This window comes from Amblyomma maculatum, chromosome 2 (genome assembly GCF_055883805.1).
Source record: "Amblyomma maculatum isolate TAMU_Amacu chromosome 2, ASM5588380v1, whole genome shotgun sequence".
Classification (NCBI taxonomy): Eukaryota; Metazoa; Arthropoda; class Arachnida; order Ixodida; family Ixodidae; genus Amblyomma; species Amblyomma maculatum.
Window position 1 is genome coordinate 213,879,556 of NC_139345.1, and position 23,552 is coordinate 213,903,107.

The 23,552-nt window shown below is 46.8% G+C and overlaps 2 protein-coding genes across 2 annotated transcripts; one reads left to right on the forward strand and one right to left on the reverse strand.

The window, feature by feature from the left end:
- Positions 1–436: 436 nt before the first annotated feature.
- LOC146201257 (uncharacterized) lies at positions 437–4,590 on the reverse strand. Its single transcript, XM_084592510.1, has 2 exons — positions 3,153–4,590; positions 437–2,151 (listed from the first exon to the last, which is right to left on the reverse strand). The coding sequence occupies exons 1-2, from the start codon at positions 4,431–4,433 to the stop codon at positions 835–837; spliced, it is 2,598 nt and encodes an 865-aa protein (XP_084448636.1). The 5' UTR covers positions 4,434–4,590; the 3' UTR covers positions 437–834.
- A 14,885-nt stretch (positions 4,591–19,475) lies between these two features.
- On the forward strand, positions 19,476–20,793 carry LOC146201258 (uncharacterized). Its single transcript, XM_084592511.1, has one exon. The coding sequence runs from the start codon at positions 19,591–19,593 to the stop codon at positions 20,791–20,793; it is 1,203 nt and encodes a 400-aa protein (XP_084448637.1). The 5' UTR covers positions 19,476–19,590.
- The last annotated feature ends 2,759 nt before the right edge of the window (positions 20,794–23,552 follow it).

Sequence of the window (23,552 nt, forward strand, 5' to 3'; positions counted from 1 at the left end):
TTAGCAATATGTTCAAAAAACCCCACAACAGCATCAACATCACTGGTCAGAGAGAATTCTTCGAACATTTCAAAGGATTCACGTAATGTGTCAATTATAGCAAACATCATTGGCCTGGTTGAAGTCACGAAAACTGCTGTACTCAAACCGGGCTCTGGGAACAGTGCAGCTGATTGAGAATAATACAGCCTTATGGTCCGATATGCCGTCAGTAACACAGCACTGGAAACCATTCTCGAATAGATTAGAGCTGAGAAAAACTAGATCTAGGACTGCCGCTTGCGTGGTGTTCGCATGAACAATTTGTTTGAGGCGAAGTGATAAGGAAAGGTGTAACAATTTTCTTGACAAAGAGACATCATGGCCGGTATTGCTAAGAGAAGGCCAGTGAAAACCTGGCACATTAAAATCTCCCATAAGTATTATATTTGTCGGATTCAAATCATGCAAAAGTTTACTTAGAAGAAATAATTGATTATCATCAGAGCCAGGAGGCCGATAAAACACTCCAATTAATGTGAATGTGTTTTCCAAATAAACTTTACACAAAAGCAATTCAATTTCACATGGAGATTCAAGGACAGAAAACTTCAAATGTGACTGTATATAGAGGGCGACACCACCGCCTCTACCATTCGGTCTGTCAGCTCTCAGCAACGTGAATCCACTTAACGCAACTTCAGAGTCGTATATGCTACCATGTAACCAAGTTTCAGTAACACCAATAATGTGAGGGGAATGAGCAGTTACCAAGGAGTTAAGGTCGGTAAATTTATTAAGCAGGCTTCTAGCGTTTAAATTTAACACACGGAGGTTATTGCTGTGATGAGGTAGTCAAGGCGAAGTGGCTACTGCATTAGTAGCATTACTTAGTGACGCATTACGGGATGCTTTTTCCAGTGAATTAGAAGAACTGTTCCAGTTATACCGAACTTTATCAATAAATACATGATCAAACCGTATTCGGACCGTGCATCCATTGCTTCTGAAACTTTCAGTCGCTTCCCAAAGCTTTTTCCGGATATTGCGGACACGTATTGAAAAATCCTCCGATATACGGTAATCGGATTCCTTAAGCTTGTGGCCATTTTTTAACACTGAAGCTTTCTCCCGAAAGTCCAGAAGCTTCATGATCACGGGACGGGGACGGTCCTGTGAAGGCCTCCCAAGACGATGGCACCTCTCTATTTGAGGGCAGCTCATATTGAGTTCTTCCTCAAACCATTTTGCAATGTCAGATGAGAGACGTTCATTATTTTCATCAGAGGATTCGGGCAGACCATGCAATATTAAGTTGTTCCTACGTGCACGGTTTTCCAACTCATCGTTTTTATTTGAAAGACTGTGAAGTTCGGAACTTAGACGTGCAACTTCACTGTTGAGACTGCCACTGTCGGCGGCGGGCTTTTGTAACGAGGACTCCAGAGCAGCCACGCGCGACTCAATTGTCTCAAAACGTGAATTAATAGATTCATGAAAAGATTTAATTTCAGCAATATCCTGAACTAATTTTCGCTGTCCGCTCAAAAGCTCAGCAAACATATCGGACACCGACGGTTGACCGGTGGCGGCTTCCGAATTTGAAGGGCTCACATTACTTTGAGAGCGAGTAACCATCGCTGATGGCGGAGGACCAGGATTACTTTCAACATCCCCACTCCTCAGAAGTCTACTAATACAAGCCGCAATTTGCGAGTACAGCGAAACATAAGCAAAGCACTTGCGAGAGTGGTGTGGGCAAGGAAACAGCAGTAGAAATCGATCATAAGAGCGAATACAAGGGGCATTCTGAAGATAACATACCTGCGTAAGAAACAGGCAGCGAGTAAGCATGGTGCTCGCACTGCTGCCACCTCGCTCACTGATGAAGGAACGGTCCAGCACGCAATTTATAGGCAGGTCCTTGAACGTCCCGTGACTGGGCTTGATGAGGTATGGATGACGTAGAGTGACGGTCACTTTGCACTGATTGCATACACGTGTGGTGACAGTGAGATCATGACTATGGTCCGTAAGAGAGATAGGACAGTTCGTATAGTGGCCAGCTGACTCATCCAAGAACATCGGCGATGGCGGCGAGTGCACATGAGTTGTGACGTCAGGAGCCATGAACGAAGCATAGTCGAAGTGGCAACAAACGAGGAAGGCAATCTGCGTAAGAAACAGGCAGCGAGTAAGCATGGTGCTCGCACTGCTGCCACCTCGCCCTGCCACCTGCCACCTCGGAAAAGGGCAGCACCGACACCGTAAGGTGAAGCATCGCATTCCAACATCAACTCCAGCTGCGGATTAAAGTACGTTAGCACTGGGGCTGAACACAAAGCATCCTTGGCCTTCTTAAATGCCGCGTCTTCTTTTTCGTGCCAAACCCATTTTGCACCTTTTTCAAGAAGGCTGTACAGGGGTGCAAGCATAGTGGAAAGATTTGGCAAAAACTTGTTGTAAAATGTAACCATTCCCACAAAGGATCGCAACTCAGCAACATTTCGTTGTAAAGGGGCTAGCCTGATTGCATCCACGTGCTTCTCGAGGGGGTGTAGCTCTTCAACATCAATACGATGACCAAGATACGTCACCGATTGTTCGCCAAACTTGCACTTGTCATAACGAAGTTTGATACCGTTCTCGCCGAAACGCTGTAGCACCGCTTGCAGATTTGCGTTATCAGCATCGCTACTCTCGGCTACCAGGACATCGTCTAGATAAGCCTGAGTCCCTTTTAGTCCTTGCAGCACCGATTTAATCTTTCGTTGGAATATAGCTGGCGCTGATGCGATGCCAAACGGTAACCTGTTGTAGCAAAAGAGCCCCTTGTGTGTGTTTATCACTGCTAATTTCTGCGAGTCTTCATCTAGCTCAACCTGATTGTAAGCATCGCGAAGGTCTAAAGTACTGAATTTTTTTCCTCCACATAGATTTGCAAAACTGTCGTCTATGTCTATGACAGGCAAGGAGTACTGCTCAACCTCGCACACAGGGTTTAGTGTAATCTTAATGTCCCCGCAAATGCGCACTGTTCCGTCCTTCTTCAAGACTGGCACGATAGGCGTTGCCCATTCAGAATGAGGAACTGGTGATATTATGCCAGCCGAGACTAATCTGTCAAGCTCTTTAGACACTTTATCACGAAGTGCAAAAGGAATTTTCCTTGCTTCAAAGAACTTGGGGTTTGCTCCGGCCTTGATGTGCAGTCGAGCTGGCGGACCTTTCATGAGACCAGCGCCTTCAGTGAACAGGTCGCAGTTTTGTTGGAGCAGCATCGGCACGTCCTCCCTGGCTTGCTTTGATACGGAAGGCTTCGAATACATGGTCAGCACCTGAAAGCGTTCGTCTGTCAATTTTTTCAGCAGGTCCCGACCGCAAAGACTGGGGCCATTGCAGTCTAAAACCGTCAGACTGCATTGTACTGTGGTACCTTCATAGGAAACTGGCATGGTCAGTGTACCGATTAGTGGCAACTTTCCGAGATAGCTTGAAAGCTGTACTTCCGACTTTTGCAGCTGCGGCCATTGATGGGAGTGCACTTGGTAAATGCTTTTGGGAATGACGCAAACAGGGGAGCCGGTATCAATATCCATCATTATTTCGATGCCATTCCATGCAAACGATTTTCCGATGGGGGGTATAAGAGAGCGCGTGGTGGTCAAGGACCAGATTTGGGACGCGCTACTATAACTCTCTTCGGTTTCTGGCGTCTGTGCTGTTAGTGCTAGCGTCCTGCTTGTCTCATTTGCCGCACACATTCGCGCTAAATGCCCTGGCCGTGCACACTTAAAACATTTGTGCTTGATTAGTCGACAAGCCTTTGTATTATGACCATGCTTACCGCAACATTTGCATTGTTGCACGCCCTGTGACTTCGTGCGCGATTCGTATTGGCCAGAGAGCTTTAGCAATCTCGCTTGTTCTTGGTCAGTAACAATCCCTTGCGAATCGCGTTCAGCGTTCTCCGCGGCGAGGGCAAGAGCCTCGGCTTCTTCGAGATTCAGATTTTTCTTCGCTAACAGCTGCTTCTGCAGATTCTTGGATCTGACACCACACACAATACGGTCCCTTGTCATTCTGTCTAGCATCGTTCTAAATTTGCAGTTGGGGGCCATCTGCCGTATTGCCACAATGAATGCATGTACAGATTCCCCTTCTTGCTGGCAGCGATAGAAGAACTTGAAACTTTCAGAGATTTCATTCGGTACCGGGTCGTAGTAGCTGCTTAGCGTCTCTACAACTTCTTTGTAGGTACTGTCGTTAGGCTTTCGCGGTGCTACCTTCGCGTTCAAAATTTCTATTGTCCTTGTTCCAAGCGCCTCTACCAGCAGGTCTCTTTTCTTAGCATCGTCTATCAGATCATTCGCTTCGAAATAAGCTTGAACCTTGACATGGTACGGCTGCCACTTACCTTTTTCGTCTTCGAATTCCGGTACCCTGTGTGCCATGGCTGATCCTTGGCGGTGGGTTCCTTCTGCGTGACTGTCGTGCTTGGGCGTATTGCTGGTTTCCTTGCTGCAGCAGAATCCTCGTCGCCACTGTTGCGTTCTACCCGCCAAAGGCCGGCAGCTACGCGATGAAAACCAGGCAGATTCACAGAGCGAAAAGACGACGCTTTATTTCCGGCTCGGAAATATATAGAGAAGGAAAGAAAGGAGGGGAAGAAGGAAAGAGGGACTATCTACGCATGCGCTGGTTATCTGCAGCATTGTTGTCAGCAGCCCAACATTGACGAAAGCAGAGTCTAGTTATTCAGTAACAGAAAGAGAATGTTTGGCTATTATTTGGGAGATCGGAAAATTTCGTCCCTATGTGTATGGCCGACCGTCTTATCTCGTGATCGATCACCACGCTTTATGCTGGCTGGCCTCTGAAAGACACATCGGGTCGCCTTTCTCGCTGGGCTCTCCGTCTCCAGGAGTATGATATTCATGTCATTTATCGATCAGGTCTGAAGCATACGGACGCGGATGCTCTTTCTCGCTCGCCATTGCCTAGTGATACCTCGTCTGACCACGTCTGTGCTTACGATTTGTTGATTCTTTACACTGTCGACATGGTTACCGAGCAGCCGAATGACCCGTGCATCAGTGCAATTTTGCATTTTCTTTCTAGTCCTACTGCCGGTAATTCATCCAAAGCGCTCGTGCGGCAAGCCCACCACTTGTCCATTCGTGACGGTCTTCTGTATCGCCGCAATTATTTGCTTGATGGACGGAAGTGGCCTCTAGTCATGCCGCGTCATCTCCGTGCCGACATTTGTGCTGCGTACCATGGTGACCCACAGTGTGCCCAAGGTAGCGTATTGAAAACCTATACGCGCCTACAACATAGAGAATGCGGAGGAAGTTGCGATAGCGCTAGCTTGCGTAGGAACGGAAGCCAAGTTCATAATTATCGACAGCAAAGCTGTCATCCAAAATTTCGGAAAGGGGAGGATATCACCGGAGGCAACCAAAATCCTCACCCAAAGAACGCTTAATAGGAAAATTCAGTTAATTTGGGCACCCGCTCACGCTGCCGTCCCTGATAACCAGGCGGCCGGCTCACGAGCTATACTCGGGTATAGTGCCTAGAATATTAACTCGGGGACATTTTTTCTTGGCAATGGGCGCAAATGTAGGGAGGCGGGGCCTTTAAACGTGTCGCTCCGCCATGTAGTTCGACTACGCGGCTTTCGGCCTGCATAGACGTTCCAGATCATTTCTTTCGTTTGCTTCGACAGCCAACGTCTCTTGAACTTGACTCGAATCTTGTCTGGTGAAAACGCTTCAAGTCGTTGCGGATTGAACGAACCAGAACCGGAACGACCCGAAGAGGCGGCAGTCGCAATCTTGTCTGCAAAGTCGGGGCGTCTCTAAAACTCGCGACAGACATCACAGAAGAAAACCTGGTGGAACCAAGACAAGTGTTTTAGGCATAACAGCTTCATTTCGGAAAATCAGTTCTGTTATATAAAATATACCGTAAATAACTAGCGCTATGATTTCAATTTGTTTTTGCAGAAACTACTCATGTAACTAGGGACTATATTCAGCTGCGTATGAAGATGGTACGTTTTGGCTCTGTAGCTTTAACTCCATTGCCAAGAAAAAGTGTCCCCGAGTTGAGCCCGAGCTCTCTACTTCCGGGTAGTCGTCGAGCCCCCCCCAACACTGGGCATACGACGAGCGTCTGCAAAATTACGGGGAAATCATCGACCATTATAAATTGGGACGTAGACTGGTACCCCCGCCAGATGTTAGCCTAAATAATAGAGAAGCTGTCGCGTGGAGGCGGCTACAAACTAATACGTTCATGAACCCGGACTGGGCGTTTCACGCGCTACCAGACCATAGGGACAATGATCTGTGCAAACACTGTGGGGCGAGAGGGACCCTCGATTAGATAATTTTGGAGTGCCCGCAATTTACAGGGATAGGACAAAATATTACAAGCCTGGGATACCCTGCTGCGAAGCGCGGACACTGCGATCCAGCACCGCACCGTCCATCTGGCGGAAGAGGCCGCAACAAAGGCCTACCTGCCAGCCTCTAATATAGTGCCTAGTATATTCTAGGCACTATACCTCTAATCCACGGGCGCACGACTACACGTCTTCCCCAGCACGCGTGCCGTGGGCGGGGAAGAGGACGCTCATTTCCGATGGAAATAAATGTTGTGCAACCAACCAACCAACTGACCACATAACATTGGGTTGCGGTAATATCTCACCATTCCTTTGGTTGGTTGGTTGGTTCACAGGAAGTGAAATGCGCAGTATCTGTCACACTTGCTCTATGGACACCTGAACCGCGCCGTAAGGGAAGGGAGAAAGGTGGGAGTGAAAGTGGAAATAGAGAAAGGGAGCCGTAGTGGAGGACTACGGAGTAATTTCGACCACCTGGGGATCTTTAACGTGCGCTGAGATCGCACAGCACACGGACGCCACTTCGTTTCGCCTCCATCGAAACGCAGCCGCCGCGGTCGGGTTCGAACCCGGGAACTCCGACACAGTAGTCGGGCGTCTTACCACTGCACCACCCCGGCGCTGTTGTGGCGGCGCGCGTCTTTATATCTCTCTTCTTTTTCCTTTCTTCGTTATTTTCTCTCCTTTCCGCACGAGGCAGCGGAGGCAGCCCCGCCGGGGTGGTGCAGTGGTATGACGCCCGACTACTGTGCCGGAGTACCCGGGTTCGAACCTGACCTCGGGGGCTGCGTTTCGATGGAGGCGAAACGAAGAGGCGTCCGTGTGCTGTGCGATGTCAACGCACGTTAAAGATCCCCAGGTGGTCGAAATTACACCGAAGCCCTCCACTATGGCTCCTCTTTCTCTCTTTTCACTTTCACTCCTACCTTCCTCCCTTCCCTTACGGCGCGGTTGAGGTGTCCACAAAAACAAGTGAGACAGTTACCGCGCCTTTCCCTTCCTATAAATCAATCAAAGGCAGCGGTGGCGGCTCAGCTGCGTATTGCTATAGTGCCTAGAATATAGTATTGCCATTCCCCGAAAACTCCAGCAGCGGAAGTGCCGGGTGGCGTCACTAAAAAATAAATCACAACAAAAAGTCAATAAAGCTATATTGTTTTTTAGTATTCATTGCGGTGCATAAACTAAAATGCATGCGCAATAAAATACTTTGCTGAATTAAAATTGCTTGCAAAAATCCTCTGATCATACCAGTTGCGTCCGTGGCGCCATCTTTAGTACGTTGAATCAAAACGAATAAGAGCGCATTTAAAAACCGCATTACCCGTCACTTCTGTAGGTGGTGGTGGTGGTGAAAAACTATATTTGGGAGCCTTAAGGGATTACATGCTAATGACGGGTCGGCTCTTGGCTGCGTGTTGTGGCCGGAAGCTGGTGCTTCCCAGCGACACCCAAAGCCCATAATGTCAGCCGCTTTTGAACAGCCGGGTCAGAGCTGTACACCGCAGCCTCCCATCGCTCGAGGTCGGAGAGTTGCCAAGTGGCTGGAGGGTGGAATTCCGAGCATTTGACCATGATGTGATCAAAATCAGCTTTAGGTGCCCCACACAGGGTGCACTGCGGCGAGAACAGTCCTGGATGGATCAAAGATAAGAAAGCAGGGGATGGGAATGTACGGGACTGAAGCTGGCGCCACGTCACCTGTTGTAAGCTTAGTCATAGATTTATGAGGAGGAGGGTAGATGGTTCGCTGTCCGAGGCTTGCTTCAGGTTGGGGTAGAGCTTGTTCCAGGCCCGCACCGCACGGGTCCAACGAGGATCGTTATGAAATTCCTCTGGTGAAATATCTTCTCCTTCTACACCAACTTCCATCTTGAAAGATGAAGCAGTAAAGGAGTTTGGGCTTCTGTGGCGCAACGAATTCACACCACGTACCTGCTTGTAAGACATGTGTTCGTCTCCTGCAGGTACATTTTATTTTATTTTAAAATTCACAACGTCCAATCAAGTTACTACCATATTTCTTAGGGTGTGTTCCCCTTAGGTTGCATATTGCGATATTTTTTTTATTCTTCATAGCAGAAAAACTTGCCGCGAACGCAGCCACGATGTGACGGTGTGATAACGGTTACACTTTTCAATTAACTTCACTGTAATCAATTCCTGCCTCTGTGAGTGTACGTTACCTTTAGGTTCCCTTCAGAGACAGCTCTCCGCAACAATCGCCTTTTAAGACGCTGTAAACTCTTTTTACGGATTTACGCCGCGCCGATTTATCAAATTATTCAACATATCAAAGATAACGCGACGAACGCCATCGATATAATATGATCTTTACAGTAAGTAATTTTATTCCAGAAAACTATTTTATTATTAGTGCATTTCACTTTCAGTACTGCGCTTCATGCATGAACAAAACAATAAGGTTGTGTTGTATTTTTTAGTGATGCAACCGGCACTTTCGTTGCTGGAGTTTTCGGGGAACGGCAATACGCGGCTCAGCTACAAAGCAGGCCCGTGCATTTTCTTTTCTTTCTTCCTACAGCCACAACAGGCAGCGGAGGTGGCTCAGCAACAGAGCCAGTCGCAGGCCCGTGCATTTTCTTTTTCTTCCTGCGGTCGCAGCAACAAGATATCCCTATGGTTTAATTTTTAGAGCGCCCTATTTGACCTTTACATATCACAATGCATTTACACGCCTGCTAGATTCTCCGCTAGGGGGCCAACGGAGGCGCATGTGCTTCGTGTGGGCTCCGCGTTTCGAGCACCTGCTACAAGGGAAAACACCCGGATACGTCGACTGCGACACACGTACAAGAACCGTGAGTGTACAAGGCACCTTTCAAGACCTTATTTACGCAGATCGGAGCTCGGGAGACCGAGCTCCGACTGTCTAAATCCAGCGTCGCTCCGGCGCCCTTGCTTACCCGAACGCCAGGCTTAGTGCGGCGCGAACGCCACGGCGGAAGTCATGGAGTACGCCGTAGTTGGGACGAACGCTTCCCCAGTCGAATTCGAAACACCAGATTGGAAGACAATTGTTTCTTACCGTACCAAGAACCCCAAAGCTGAGTCATTAACACCTCAGAAGAAAAATGAGCAGTCCGAGAAAACGAAGGCAAAACCTCTCCCTCCGCTACATCCCAAGAAACCGCTACCCCGACTCCCGGAGAAGGACTATAAAATCATCTACAGACCAACGGGTGGCGTAGACATCACGCGCTACACCGAAAAATATATCAGACAAGCGATCGCAACAGCGAGCGGTGTCACCGCGTCCGCGGCCGAAAACGACCAATCTAGAACCAACTCTGCAAAAAATGTGATCACCATATCGACGCCGGTGCAGGCAAACGCACTACGCTACGTCGCAGTCAAGAAAATCAAAATAGAAGGCAAAGACATTGTTATGACGTCGTACATCGCCCCTCCAGACAGGGCCCTGCAGGGCATTATCTATAGGGCTTACGATGGCGAAACGCACCAAGAAATGATGACCGAATTCCGAAAAAGAAACCCTAACATCGTTCAAGCACGCACCATGGGAAGAACATCAAAGTCCCTCCTGCTTCACTTCGACGCGGACGAACTCCCAGATAGCATCGTCTACTTCGGAGTCCTGTACCCAGTTTACCCCTTAATTCCTAAAGTAGAGGCGTGCACAAACTGCAGAAGAGTCGGCCACAGAAGAGACGTATGTCCGGAGCCACCGCAACAACGGTGCCCGTACTGCGGCAACCAACACCTGAAAGAAGAAGTCTGCGACCCGGTCGGCATTATCTGCGGAGGAGGGCACCGCACAGGCGATAACAGCTGCAAGAAGCGATTTCAACGACACCAAACGAAAAAGTCGGAGCACCAATCAAGACCCAAATCACAGACATGTGACGACCCAACATCTACCGAAAGGAAGGACCGCTCGAGCTCCTTCCCGTCCTTGGACAGCGGACGCAGCAGCAGCCGTAGCGGACGGAGCAGCAGCGGCGGACGCAACGGAAGCAGCAGCAATGGAGGAGGCGCCAGCACTAGCAGCCGGACTCAGAGCCCCGGGCCGAAACAGGTGAGCTGGGCAGGAGTGGCCTCTCATGGGAAGGGTATGGAGCTGCAGACATTACAGTCTAAACTAGATCAGGCACTCCACCACATTCAAATTCTCACGGATCGAATCAAACACTTGGAGGAGGAAAATAGTAAACTAAAAGCACCTGCCATATCTAAGGACCCACCTCCGAAACCACTCCCATTGCCGGAAGTCACAGAAATGGAAACTACTGTGACCGCCTCAGTCGAAACCCCAGTAAGCGTAGTTAGCAAGGAAGAAACACCTCGCAAAAAACGAGCAGTAGCAGCTGACGTAAGAAATACCTCAGTGGAGGATAGAGTCCCAAAACTCGAACAAAAAGTGGAGGAGCACAGCCAGAAACTCGATAGTCTAACCCAAAGAGTTGATAATTTAACACAAAGACTCGAACAACACATACAGGATGTAAATCACATGTTCGGAGTAATTGACACCGTTTTACAGGAAATTTTACACCGGCTTCCCCCTTCAGCTCAAGGGGCGCCAATCGATCTATCCCAGCAGAGTGGCTAATCCTAAAACCGTAACAATTTGGCAGTGGAACTGCAGGTCTATGCGCAACAAAAAAACAAATCTGCGGTTACACGTTCAATCGCAATCTGAAAAACCTGACGTTATAGCGATTCATGAACCCAGAATGTCTCGACTAAAGCTGCCAGGGTACCGGGCGGTTCTGCCATGTCACATCAAAGAACAGCCTTTAACCACTACGTGGGTACATAGAAATCTTACCGTGGTTAACCACGAGATTGAAAACGTAGAGCTCGATTGTATATTAATTCAAATTCTGCCTAGCAGAAGAAACTCCTCTTCTCTGTTCGTACTAAACGCATACAGCCACCCCAGGGCACCGGCGGGACCAGCGAAAGCCGCTATACTCAAAACCCTCCAAATCGCAGGCCAACACCCAACCTTAATTGTGGGCGACTTCAACGCTCAACACGTGCAATGGGGACATGCAACTATATCCAGGAAAGGAACGGCCCTAATGAATTTTATCCAGCAAAGAGGGCTCACCCAATACACGAACCCCATGCAACCCACTAGGATAGGCAACAGCGTGACCAGGGACACGTGCCCGGATCTAACGATGGGCAAAAATCTCCCAGACTTAAGCTGGAGCAACACCAGACAAAATCTGGGAAGGGACCATTATATCATAATGTCTAAAATCTCCATTGCCAATCTCAAACCCCAACCCAGAAAAAACAAAATCACCGACTGGGACAAACTTAGGACTATCCGCGACCAAAATAACGAACCAATCATAGACTTAGAACACTGGACACAGACCCTCCTATCGGATGTGGAAAAGGCCACTAAGGAACTAGTACATGACTTAGGCGTAAATACGGTTGACAGCCGACTTACGCACATGTGGGAGGCAAGGCAGGGCCTAGAAAAAATGGCTTAAGCAAAAATATAACAAAAAGCTTAGAAACAGGATCGTCACACTCACGAAAGAAATTCAACACCACACCGCAGAACTAGCGAGACAGCAGTGGAACCATATCTGTGAAAATGTGAATGGCAATCTAGGCACGAGGGAGACGTGGAATCTTCTGCGGTATCTCCTTGATCCGGAATCCAACAAGGCTACCACTCAAAAGGAAATCACCAAAATTTTAAACATAGACCCAGGCACGGATCAAGATATTATAGACACGCTACAGCAGAAATACTTCTGCACAACCCGTGAGACGAAGTCCCTGCCCGATTATAACGGAGAGCCTAACTCCATCCTGGATGCTGACATAACAATGGCGGAAATAAGAGCAGCCCTCTTTAAGGTACGTACAACATCCGCTCCAGGAGAGGACGGCATTAACAATAAGACACTCAGAAATCCAGACGACGCTTCTTCACAGCCCTCGCGGACTCTGCGAACGAGTGTTGGAGGGAGGGAAAACTCCCAGCGTCTTGGAAACATGCCATCGTTAAATTCATCCGAAAACCTGCCAAAAAACTCGCACTCGAAAACCTCAGACCTATTTCGCTTACTTCTTGCATAGGAAAACTGATAGAGCCCGTCATACTAGACAGACTGCAATCCCACATGCAAAAAGAATTTATGTCCAAACACTATGGTTGGCTTTAGACCACATTTATCAACACAAGATACGATGCTAAGACTAGCAAACGAAGTCCTATCTCATGAGCAAGAAAGGAGTACCAGGGCAATCCTAGCCCTAGATTTAACCAAAGCCTTTGATAATGTTAAACACAAAGCAATCCTAGAATCTCTTTCACTGCTGAATGTAGGCGCAAGAACGTTTAACTACATCAAGGACTTCCTCTCCGATAGGACGGCTAAAATTCAAATTGGCGCTATCAAATCCGACACCTTCACTTTAGGAGATAGAGGAACTCCGCAAGGATTGGTCCTCTCCCCCTTTTTATTCAATATAACCCTAATAAAAATGGCACACGAACTCGCAAGAATCCCAGACCTAGAACACTCTTTGTACGCGGACGATATCACCCTTTGGACCACCAAGGGGAGTATTGGCACGATACAAGATACGCTACAACAAGCGGTAGACGTAGTCGTAGAGGAGGCGCAAGCCGCAGTACTCGCGTGTTCCCCCCAGAAATCTGAATTACTCATTCTACACCCAAAGCGTCAAAGAAAGAATAAAGCGCCTGCGATCAAAATCTACGCGGAAGGCGCAGCCATCCAAGAAGTGGAAACACTAAGAATCTTGGGAATGCTCATACAGTGAAACCAAAAAAAACGACACACTAATTAAGAAACTGAAAAACACCGTCAACCAAATTTCCCTCCTCCTCAGATGAATCGCGAATAGGCGTGGAGGAGTTAAAGAAGCTGAGACCTGGAAACTAGTAAAAGCCTTCGTTCTTAGCAAAGTTATCTACTCTACACCATACGTCACCCTCACAGTTAGAGAAAGAGACGACCTGGATTCACTAATTAGGCAGTCCTATAAAATTGCGCTTAACCTCCCTCGTCATACCCTAAATGAAACACTACTAAAGTTAGGAATTCATAACACCTTAGCGGAAATGATGGGAGCACACCTCACCGCACAATACGAACGATTATCAAGCACTGAAACGGGATGTTTCATCCTAAAAAAAGCAGGAATACAATATGAAGGGACACGGGCCCACACTTTGCCGATTCCAAGACATGTGCGCGAGCAATTAATAGTCCGTCCTCTGCCTAAAACATGCATCCAGAATACGATACGGACAGAAGGGCTAGGGCACAAAAATTACACGAAAGATTTTCAGTACAGAAAGACACGGCGCACGTGGACGTGGCAGAACATGCGGACAGAGATGCCTTTTCCCTGGCAGTTGTCGATCATCGAGGTTCTCCCCTCGCATCGGCGACAATCAATAAAACAAAATTTCCGGAGGAGGCCGAAGAGGCTGCCATAGCTTTAGCCATTACCTCCACCACTGCCAAATACATCCTTAGCGACTCTAAAACCGCAATTCGAAATTTTGCAAAAGGAAGGGCCCACTCCGCAGCCATCAAAATCTCACAAAAAATCTCCCATACCCGCCTTATCACATTGATCTGGGTCCCTGCCCATTGGGACCATCTTGGGAACGAGGCAGCGCACCAATTTGCCCGAGGATTCGTAGTTAACCGGGAGGTGCGCTGCCCTGAACCCAGGCCGGCCAGGGAGCGGATGACAACCTACAAAGAAATTACTACCCACTTCAAGAAAGACAAATCTTCCCAGAACCACATCGATCTCTAAGTAAAACACAAGTCATCTGGCGGCAGCTTCAAACAGACACTTTCTTTAATCCGTACATGTACTCCATATGGTTCCCAGAGCAGTTCAGCCCTGTCTGTTCTCTCTGTGGACATCAAAAGGCTGACACACCGCACATCCTATACTCATGTAATCAAGACAAGCCATCACAGAGTCTGCAGCTCTCTACCCAATCTCAGTGGGAGGCCGCGCTGCTCAGCTCCGACCCGGAGGTTCAACTGCCAGTCACGGAGCGGGCTAAAGAGGTCGCCGAACGACATCGTCGGTCGGCCACCTGGCGTCCGGCCTAGAAGAGGAGCCCAACGTGGGGACGGGAACGTCAACCCACCCCGCGCCTACGACCTCTTCTTTAAATAAAGTTTACCTGCTCCTCCTCCTCCTTACACGCCTGCTAATGTTCGCCAGGATTTCAGTGTAACTCTGTGCACAGACAGGCAGACAAGTTGTTTGGTAATACTCCAACTTTTTTATTTTCAGTTTTGTTTCTGATTCAAACGATTGAAATGGGAATTGAGCCCCATTTCAAGTTGCCCTACTTTGTGCAGGTCGTGCCCATGTATTTGTAACGATCTTATTGATGTTTCCATGTCAGTATTTATAGCAGCAGGCCTACGCTTGACCAAAATGTATTGCATGGGTGCTGAGACAGACACCGACTATGACAAGCTCAAACCGCCGTAAAGACCAAACCAAGTGGGCTGCGATAGAAAGGTTTGATGTGTTTCTGCTTGCTTCTGCTAAAAATGGGACCAAATTTTTTTGCAATCTTTGAAACGGATCCTGATGATCATGTCATGTAAATTGTGTTTTAGAGCGCACCTCTTTGGAGCCCGTTGGTGGGTTTCGCTTCGCCGTCGTCGGCGGCCGCGTCGGCCTCGTAACCGGCTGCGCCCCCCTTTCATCCCCCCGTTCGAGCCGGCGCTTCGGCAAACGGAGCCTCGCAGGAAGAGGAGGGGGCGGGGGTACACACAACGGCGAACAATGGGAGCAGGGGCGCGCGCAGCAACCGAAGAACACAAATAAAGATTGGGGAGGGGGGGGGGGGGGTCGCCGGAGGCAGCGCTAGCAGCTACTAGAGAGTTTTAGTACTGCGTACGTAAGCATACGCAAAACCCTTGCGTACGTAGGCGGCCTGCGTGCTGCTTACTGCGCATGCGTCATACGGCATCACGATTCTTGTGTACTTCGTATACGTTGCTCGTGTACGCAGAAATCCCTACCTCTGCGTGCGTTCGCTGAACAGTCTGTGCGCGTTGCTGTCGCGTATGAGAAAGCTCGACAGACACGTTTGGCTATATGGCCGCGCATGATAACTAGGAAACACGCAGCGCGTGTTCGTTTCTTTTCTTTTCATTGCAGGCGATTTGACGTTTCGCAAGAAGTAAAATCTTTTTATTCATTTTTCTGCTCCGCAGTAGAAGGCGCGGATTGCCTTATGCGACGCACAAATCGTTTTCTATGAATGCGCTGCGCGAACGCTCGAACTTCTAGCTGGTGTATTTCGTCGCCAGGATCTCTGAAACTTGAAGCAGTAAGTACCAAGTTTCCCGTGGGCTTTACACCTATAGACAAACGCCGTATTCACAAACAAATGGAGCGCTCGCGACCCCGCCGCAGACTGGGGGTGAAAAGTATAGGCTTGCCACCCATGAGAATATGTGGAAGCGAAAGATTTCAAAGCCGTTTTATGTCTTCACGGGGGCACCTATGATTTTGTTTTTGGTATAGAGCAACTACAAAAATCCTAGAACAGACTGTGAAAATATGAAATGCCATTTCAAAGGCGGAGTATCTATATAACGCTGCGTGACTTATAGGGGTACGAGCTGGTAGGGCCCTTAGAAAACATGTAAACACAACTTACCGCAGTATCTTTCTTGTTTAGTACAGTACCAATGAAGGCTGCTTATCATTAAATGTTGGCGAGTGCTTTGAATAAATGTGTGACAAAGTATTCTGAGTCATTCCGCGGGTAATCTATTTATAAACGCCGCTAAAATATGTGCTGTGAAGCCGTACATACCGCACACACGCTCGATATGCGCTGGGTGCTTCTCCCAATCGCGGAGCTTCTCGTACACAGCTGCCGTATGTACTAAATTTTCTTAATACCTTTTATTGAAAGTAAGCAGCCCATAGACAAAACTACATTCAAAAGGCATTCTTAAACTTCGGAAGGGAACGGTCCATTGTAGCAGATGGCGGCGCAGCCGACGATCTATTCGATCGCAGACGACGCCGGCGTCCGCGAATGACATTCGTGTTAGCGGACGGACTGTTCGTCGTCTGCTGTTGTGCACGGTTCGTTTTTCGTGCCGAGCGATGACTACTTTTAGCCTAAAAGCTTGTATAATTTGAGCGGCCGCTTTTAAGAGGGAACGTTGAAACTTTCGGAAGAGCAGACAGCTAAATTTCAGGCGTATGTAGGTTTTTACAACGCAGATTCATCGAGGCGCGTTAAATATTGTTTGGCTCCAAAAAAGCCGTAGAATATTTTGTCATACTTTTTCTTCAAAATATTCGCTAACTTTTAACCATCTGCCGGGTTCATTGGGGCTGGCCTAAACCAGAAAATTATTTTGGTAAGTTTTCTTTGCTTATGGGCCATGGTGTCGACTTTTACGGCATACGTTTCGTGGCATTACTCCACCTCTCTAATGAGACTTCGTATAGTTTCGCAGTGTTCATAGTTACTTTGCACTGAATGATGACATCATAGGCGCACTGTAAACTCGGAAAACTGCTTTGCCATGACATTGTTTCTTTCTGAAAAACGGTTTGCTTCTTCGGATTTAAAATTTGCACGGGGTTGTATTAATTTTCGTTTTCTACTACGTTTGCTGGGGGTAGTGCTCCGATTCGGTTAAGGTTATTAATTATATCCTCATCCTCAGTAACAACGACGAAGCAAATCAGCACCTTTGCAGCATGGGTTCGATCTCTCGCCTGTCGGGAAAACAAAGAAGCAGGAGTTCCTGCGCTGGAAAATTCAGTTTTTGAATGGCTGCGAGATGGCACTGCACAGGCCACGGCGCTTGCCGCGTTAGCTTTCAGACCTCTGCGTACGTATACGCTTCAGCCCTACTAAAAGACTTTCTGTGGCATGTACGCGATCGTGGCATAGCGTTCCGCAAAGTACGTGGGCTGTGCGTACGTAGCGCTCACTACGCAGTACTAAAACTCTCTACTGACTGATGCCGCCGACGCAGCTAGCGAGTCAAGGCAACGTTACTGCATAGAGCACCGTCGCTGCCATGCAGAAAGAGGAGGAGGGGTCCCCCCCCTCTTTCTGCGTGGGGGCGAGGGTGCTCTCCGGTTACCGAAACGCCGGCTGATCACGGTGCGTGCATCCTGTTCCCAGTCGCTTCACTCGCAAGCGGCGTCAGCGGCATCAGTCAGTCGCAGCAATAGGCCGATTTCACAAGGCCAACTGCGCAAGCGCGGGAATTCCGGAAGTTGCTCTGCCGCCATGTTTGTTGTGGTACCGCAGACGATTTCCCGGCGTCGCCGTCGTTTCCACGCGTGCTACCGCGGCTGAGGCTGACCCATATTCTGCATTGTGTGTCCTACTACACCGAAGCTTCCCATCGTCAGCAGTGCCTCTCATGTGAGTATAGCAACCTACCTGCCATGTTCTGATATAGGACTTCGGAGACTTGCAAGGAAACAGTTTCATTCGCAATGGCCTCTGTTCCTGTGCTCGCGGCTTTTTCGATGCAATCTTGCTCTTGGTTTCCTTATTAGCGCTTTGAAAAAAAGAGAAAAAGCTGCACAACTGTGCTGCAGCTTCTCAGAAGTTCCATTTAGCCATGATATGATACGAGTGTCGATACAGTTCGTTCAGGGAAAATAGCGACGGAAATATTGAAGGACCTCTCGCAAACGGAAAGCATGCTCACAAAGCTGTGTCAACACGTTTGAGTAAACTGCACAGTAATAGTGCCTGGAGGTGATCGCGAAACCTGACTTGCTTGATTTTGTGCACTGCTGTCACTCGATCATAAACGGAATAAGCTTAGAAGTGATTCACGTTTTAGATCGACGAAAAAAAGTGCGAAGGCTCGATTTGTTCTTTTTGCGCCCGTATTAGCACCGACAGAGCGGCGTTTGTTGCAAAAACTGCTACTTGCTCGGAATGCCCCAGTGAAAATTACGACCCTTAATATGAGCATGTGCGACAGTGAATGCCTGGTCAAAAAGTATTTTGCGTGTCGTCAGGAAGGGCATGCCAGCTTTCGAGCGTGATTGCGGACTCTAGCTGTTGCGCGTATAGAGGTGTGCATTTTTATCTCAGACGTTCATGACAACTGTGGGGACCCTTGAACTGTGCAAAAACATGTGGCAGGTTTGTGGGTTCAATCACTTTTCTCTGCAGGCCGTCGTGAAACCAAATATGGCTAGACTCGGCGAGTGCAATCAGCAGGGGTGGACTCGCGAAACCAGATCACTGAACCCGTTTTTTGCGAAGGAGCACATATACAGGTAAGAAAATCATGACTGAGAGACCCTAAGACGACTTAGACGTTGCGCTCAAGCATCTCCGATTTGTTAAAAAAAAAAAAATCCCAGTGTGCGTCATCCAAGCCTAAAATATTTTTGCCGCAAAAATTTATTTTTGAGCTGAGCGCAGTTTGAACCTTCGGAAAACAGAGAGAAACCAAACGCCGCTCAATAATTAATAAAAATTCAAATTTTTAGGAAAAAAAAATAACGTCATTTACACAGCTTGTGGCTTTCGGTGTGGTTCAAAGCAAACTGTGCACACCTCACGAATATATATATGTGTGTGTGTATGTGTGTGTATGTTTTGCAAAAATATTTTAGGCTTTGATTATGCACATTAAGTATCCACAATTTTTTTTTTTTAACAAATTGGAGGTGGTCGAACGCAACGTGTATGGCGTTTGGTGTGGAATGATCCTTTAAGCACATGGCAAAATAAATAAACAAAATTATACAACAAAGCTCAAATTATTGTTTGTTTACTAAACAAAGCAGCATGATAACATTACAGAATAAATTATAGCTTTTTAATCGAGTGGTTTGGTCAAACCATAATGGGTAGGGAGCCTAATGCTTTAATGCTTTGCATCTTAATTTAGTAAGGAACTCTTGTTACTCATATAAGAGGCAGTAGTTATTTGGGCAATTGTGACTCCTAACACTTCTTCATAGTGTCAAAAGAGTGGCTGTTTGATGCATCCTTACTGCTATTTTTCTCACGCAGGTACATCGAAAACAAAGGAGCAAGGAAGCACAGAGAAGACGGCCTGCGCCTGTTTACATCTGGCCATCTTCAAAAACTTGAGTTTTCTACCAGGGAATCCCCAGAAACTATTGTCCGTGCTGAAGTGCTGGCATCTATGTCAACACGAACAGTCTACAAAGTCGGTGCTGAAGTCTCGAAGTGTGATGGTGAGGTAATCACTGGCCACTGCTCATGTGTTGCAGGGAAGGGGGGGGTGTGCAAACATCTCTGTTGTGTGCTCTATGGACTTATGTATATTGCTCAGCATGATCTCAGTTGTGTACCAGATTCAGTTTCTTGTACAGAGAAAGAACGCCAGTGGTACCAGCCAAGGAACCCAAGGGCAGTAAGCGAGGAGGTTAACAGCCTAATTTTCTGCAAGGACACATCACAAAGGATTAGTCCTGCAATAACTCACCACAAAAGGCGAGTGGAATATTCAGCACTCGGGCGTGAAAACTTAAATGTTCGCACCCCACAACTGGTGTACCTACACGGAAAACTTAAGGAAAGTGGCCTTCAGTGCTTTGCCGATGTGTTGGAAGCAAATGATTTTTTGCCCGTCCAAACAAAGAAAGCTGTGGAGCCAGATACAGCCAGCGATTGTAAACTGCCTTCCCGGTGGTTGGAACGGGTGAAAGAGAAGTGTCCTTCAAAACTGTATACGCATGAGGAGGTCACGGTCATTGAGGCAGCCACACGCCTGCAAAGTGCAAGTTCCTTGTGGCACTCTTACAGGGAAGGGTTAATCACAGCCTCAATTGCACACAGGGTTTATACATGGGTGCACACATGTAGGACAAAAATGGGGCCCCATGATGCACGGTCTCTCATTAGTGCAGTAATGGGCAAAAAAATTTGTCCGACATATGCAATGAAAAGAGGGCTGCTGCTTGAAGCCGAGGCACGAGCAGCTTTCATCAGTAAGAACGAGAGCCATGTTGACGTTCATGTCAGAGAATGTGGCCTTTTTCTCTCATGCCTCAAGCCATTTCTGGGTGCAAGTCCTGATGGTATTGTTTCATGCAGTTGCTGTGAGGCTCGCCTTCTTGAGATCAAAATTCCAATGAATGTGGAAGTGTTTGCAAAGGGGGAGCTACGCAATGGTAACCTGAAGCTCAGTAGCAAGTACTACACGCAAGTGCAAATGCAAATGGGTGTGGCTGAGATGAAGTCGTGTGTGCTGTTTGTTTACAGTAAAGAGAAGTGCTTGCAGGTTACAGTGCTGTTCAATGAATCGTTCTTCATTGAATTAGTGGACCGCTGCACATTTTTTATTAATGCTTACTTGCTGCCATTTATTTCAAACAAAAACTGAAGCAAGTGTTTTGAAAGAATGGCATTGATGTGCATGTTATTAATGTGCCTAATACAAGGAGGAACCATAGTTCTTGAAAGTAGGACTAATTTAAAGGGAAAAGAGCACATGTATATGTTAATCTGGTTTGAAAAATTGTAATTGCTGGGTTTAATGTTGCAAAGGGACACATGGACATCAGGTTCTGTATTAGGGGAGCCAAGTTTCACCGCAGTGCACCCCCCTCCCTGTCTTTACAGCCAAAACATAGTGCCCAGATAAGGAATGGTTATAAAGCATTTATTTTGAGGTGATGAAATAGCAACACATATAAAATACTCTGCGCTTAAGGAACAAATCAAGCTTTGCCAAGGATTCAGAGTTGAAACCTACTCGACGACGCATTTCTCACAATGGTTTCTTAATTGAGTTCCTGGCTTTCCGGAGGAAAGGTGACTTGGAACGCTAAAGTATGAGGCCTCGGCCACCAATATAGTAAAAAACGACGGCACAGGTCCGACAGAGGGAGGCATAAGGGTGAACTTGGCACCCCCTTAGAGTAATTGAAAAGGGGGGGGGGGTATTTTTCTAGGTGAAATATGCGCTCCCTTAGAGGAATCGGGAGGGGGGGGGGAGAGCTATTCCTCTAAGGGCGCGCCAAGTTCACCCCTATACCTCTCTCTGTAAGACCTGTGCCATCGTTTTTAAAAGTATGGGGCTATGTCCATGCAGGCATTTACTATACTAATGGCCGAGGACTCGTACTTTTGTTCCAAGTCACCTTTCCTCTGTGCACCTCTATGTACAGGTGTGTTTTTTATTTCGACCCCATAGATACACTGCCACTATAGCTGGGATTAAACCCAAGTCTACCTGGTCTGCAGCTTAACACTTTAACCACTGATTAATTTTCTGCAATGTGTTTTGTGCAAGCTATGAAAGAAACTTCCTAGAGTTTTCATGTGATGATATGTGAACTTCCTGCAGATGTGTACAGTACCAACTTCGGTGTGTTCAGCCGTGTAAAGGCTCCTCTCTGACACTCAAAAATCTCTGTAGGTGACTGCTGGAGATTACCTAAATTTAGTCTTGTTGGAGTCCATTCTCAGCTCCTGATCACCGTGAAGAGAAATGTTAAGTCAACGTTTGAACTGTATTAACATATTGTCCTTTGCTTGTTGATAACAGTGCTTACAATTTATGTAATGTTCTAGTCATTTTCGTACTTTCAGTTGCATGTTTCAATAGATCTGTGATGACCGGGTGCATAAAGAGCAATAAATTTTGTTATTTGTTCAAGTGTTGCTCAAAGAACTGTTGTACGACTATGCAAACAGCTTATGATACATAAAGTTCTGGCTTTTCCGTGAACAGTATTTTCAGAGCAGATCTGTGATATGTATGCAAAGAATTGCAAGAAGCAGCTATGATTCTTCACTAAGATGCATCATTTACGACACGAATGTCTATTCTCTTTGCAATGCATTAGTTATATATGCAAGAAAGAATGTATCACCAGGAAAATAAAATTCGCTGCTATATCTTGTGCACTTTACTGCTTTTTTTTTGTTTCATTCTGAAATTGTCTAAAACATGCATTGAAAACACAGGACTATTAGTCTTTATGAAGTGTTTGAAAATGAAACAGTGCATGATTAATGCAGCTGTTGATGCACATCCAATATATTTCCAAAGCTTTCTTCAATAAGAATCTATAAAGATCACAAAGCCACAGTTAGACAGTTTTGTGAATTCAACTCCATGTCTTTTGGTTATTTATTTCAATACCTTTAGGGCCATATGGCCTTGAAGAGGGGAGCAGTTAAACATAGCATTGCAATAAACATAACAATAAGAGCATAATCTTAGAAGATGTTGCTAGCTACATAATTTTATCTAATTCATTCATGGTATAAGCGTTTTGTTGTCATTGGTTAGTGCCAGTGATCCAGGAAGGAGATTCCACTTACGGGGTATGGGGTAAAAACAAATGAAAGCAGGTTTTTGTTCTGCAGAAATATACATCAAATTTGTGAGGGTGATCCGTCCGTGGTAATACGTACTGTGGCAGTGAAATAAATTCTTCTCGCAGGTGAGAATGGTGAAAAATTTCATAGAAAATGCGAAGACAAAGTTTTCTACGACGAGGTGCAAGGGATGGCAGGCCGCGGCTGTCCTTCGTACTTGATATGCTTGCAGTTTTAAGTGGAGGATGAACCATACAAAATTATTTTGAACCATTTCCAATAAGTGTGCTAAGTTCTGCTGGTAAGGACCCCATACTGATGCTGCATATTCAAGTTTAGGTAATATGAGTAATTTATAGAGTAAAATTTTCAGAAAAGAAGGTGGATTGCAAAAACTACGATGAAGATATCCAAGCATTTTGCTGGCATTGTTACATGCATAAAATAAACAGTCCAGGTTATGTTGTTGGAGATGTGAGCACCAAGGTATTTATATGACAGCACTGAATCTAAAAGCATGCCATTAGTGTGATACGAGGATAAATTATTATTCATTCTACACACATGCAGGAATTTGCAATTGTGAGCATTAAGGTCCATTAGCCATGATTTGCACCATGCCGAGATAGAATCGAGGTAAGATTGAAGTTAGTATGTCGCCATCACATTTTCTTTCTCTGAATATTACACAGTCATCGGCAAACAGGTGATTATTAGAAGAAATTTGGGAAGGTAAATCGTTAATATAGATAAGGAAAAGAAGCGGACCAAGCACAGAACCTTGAAGAACACCGTTATGAATCATGCTTGGAT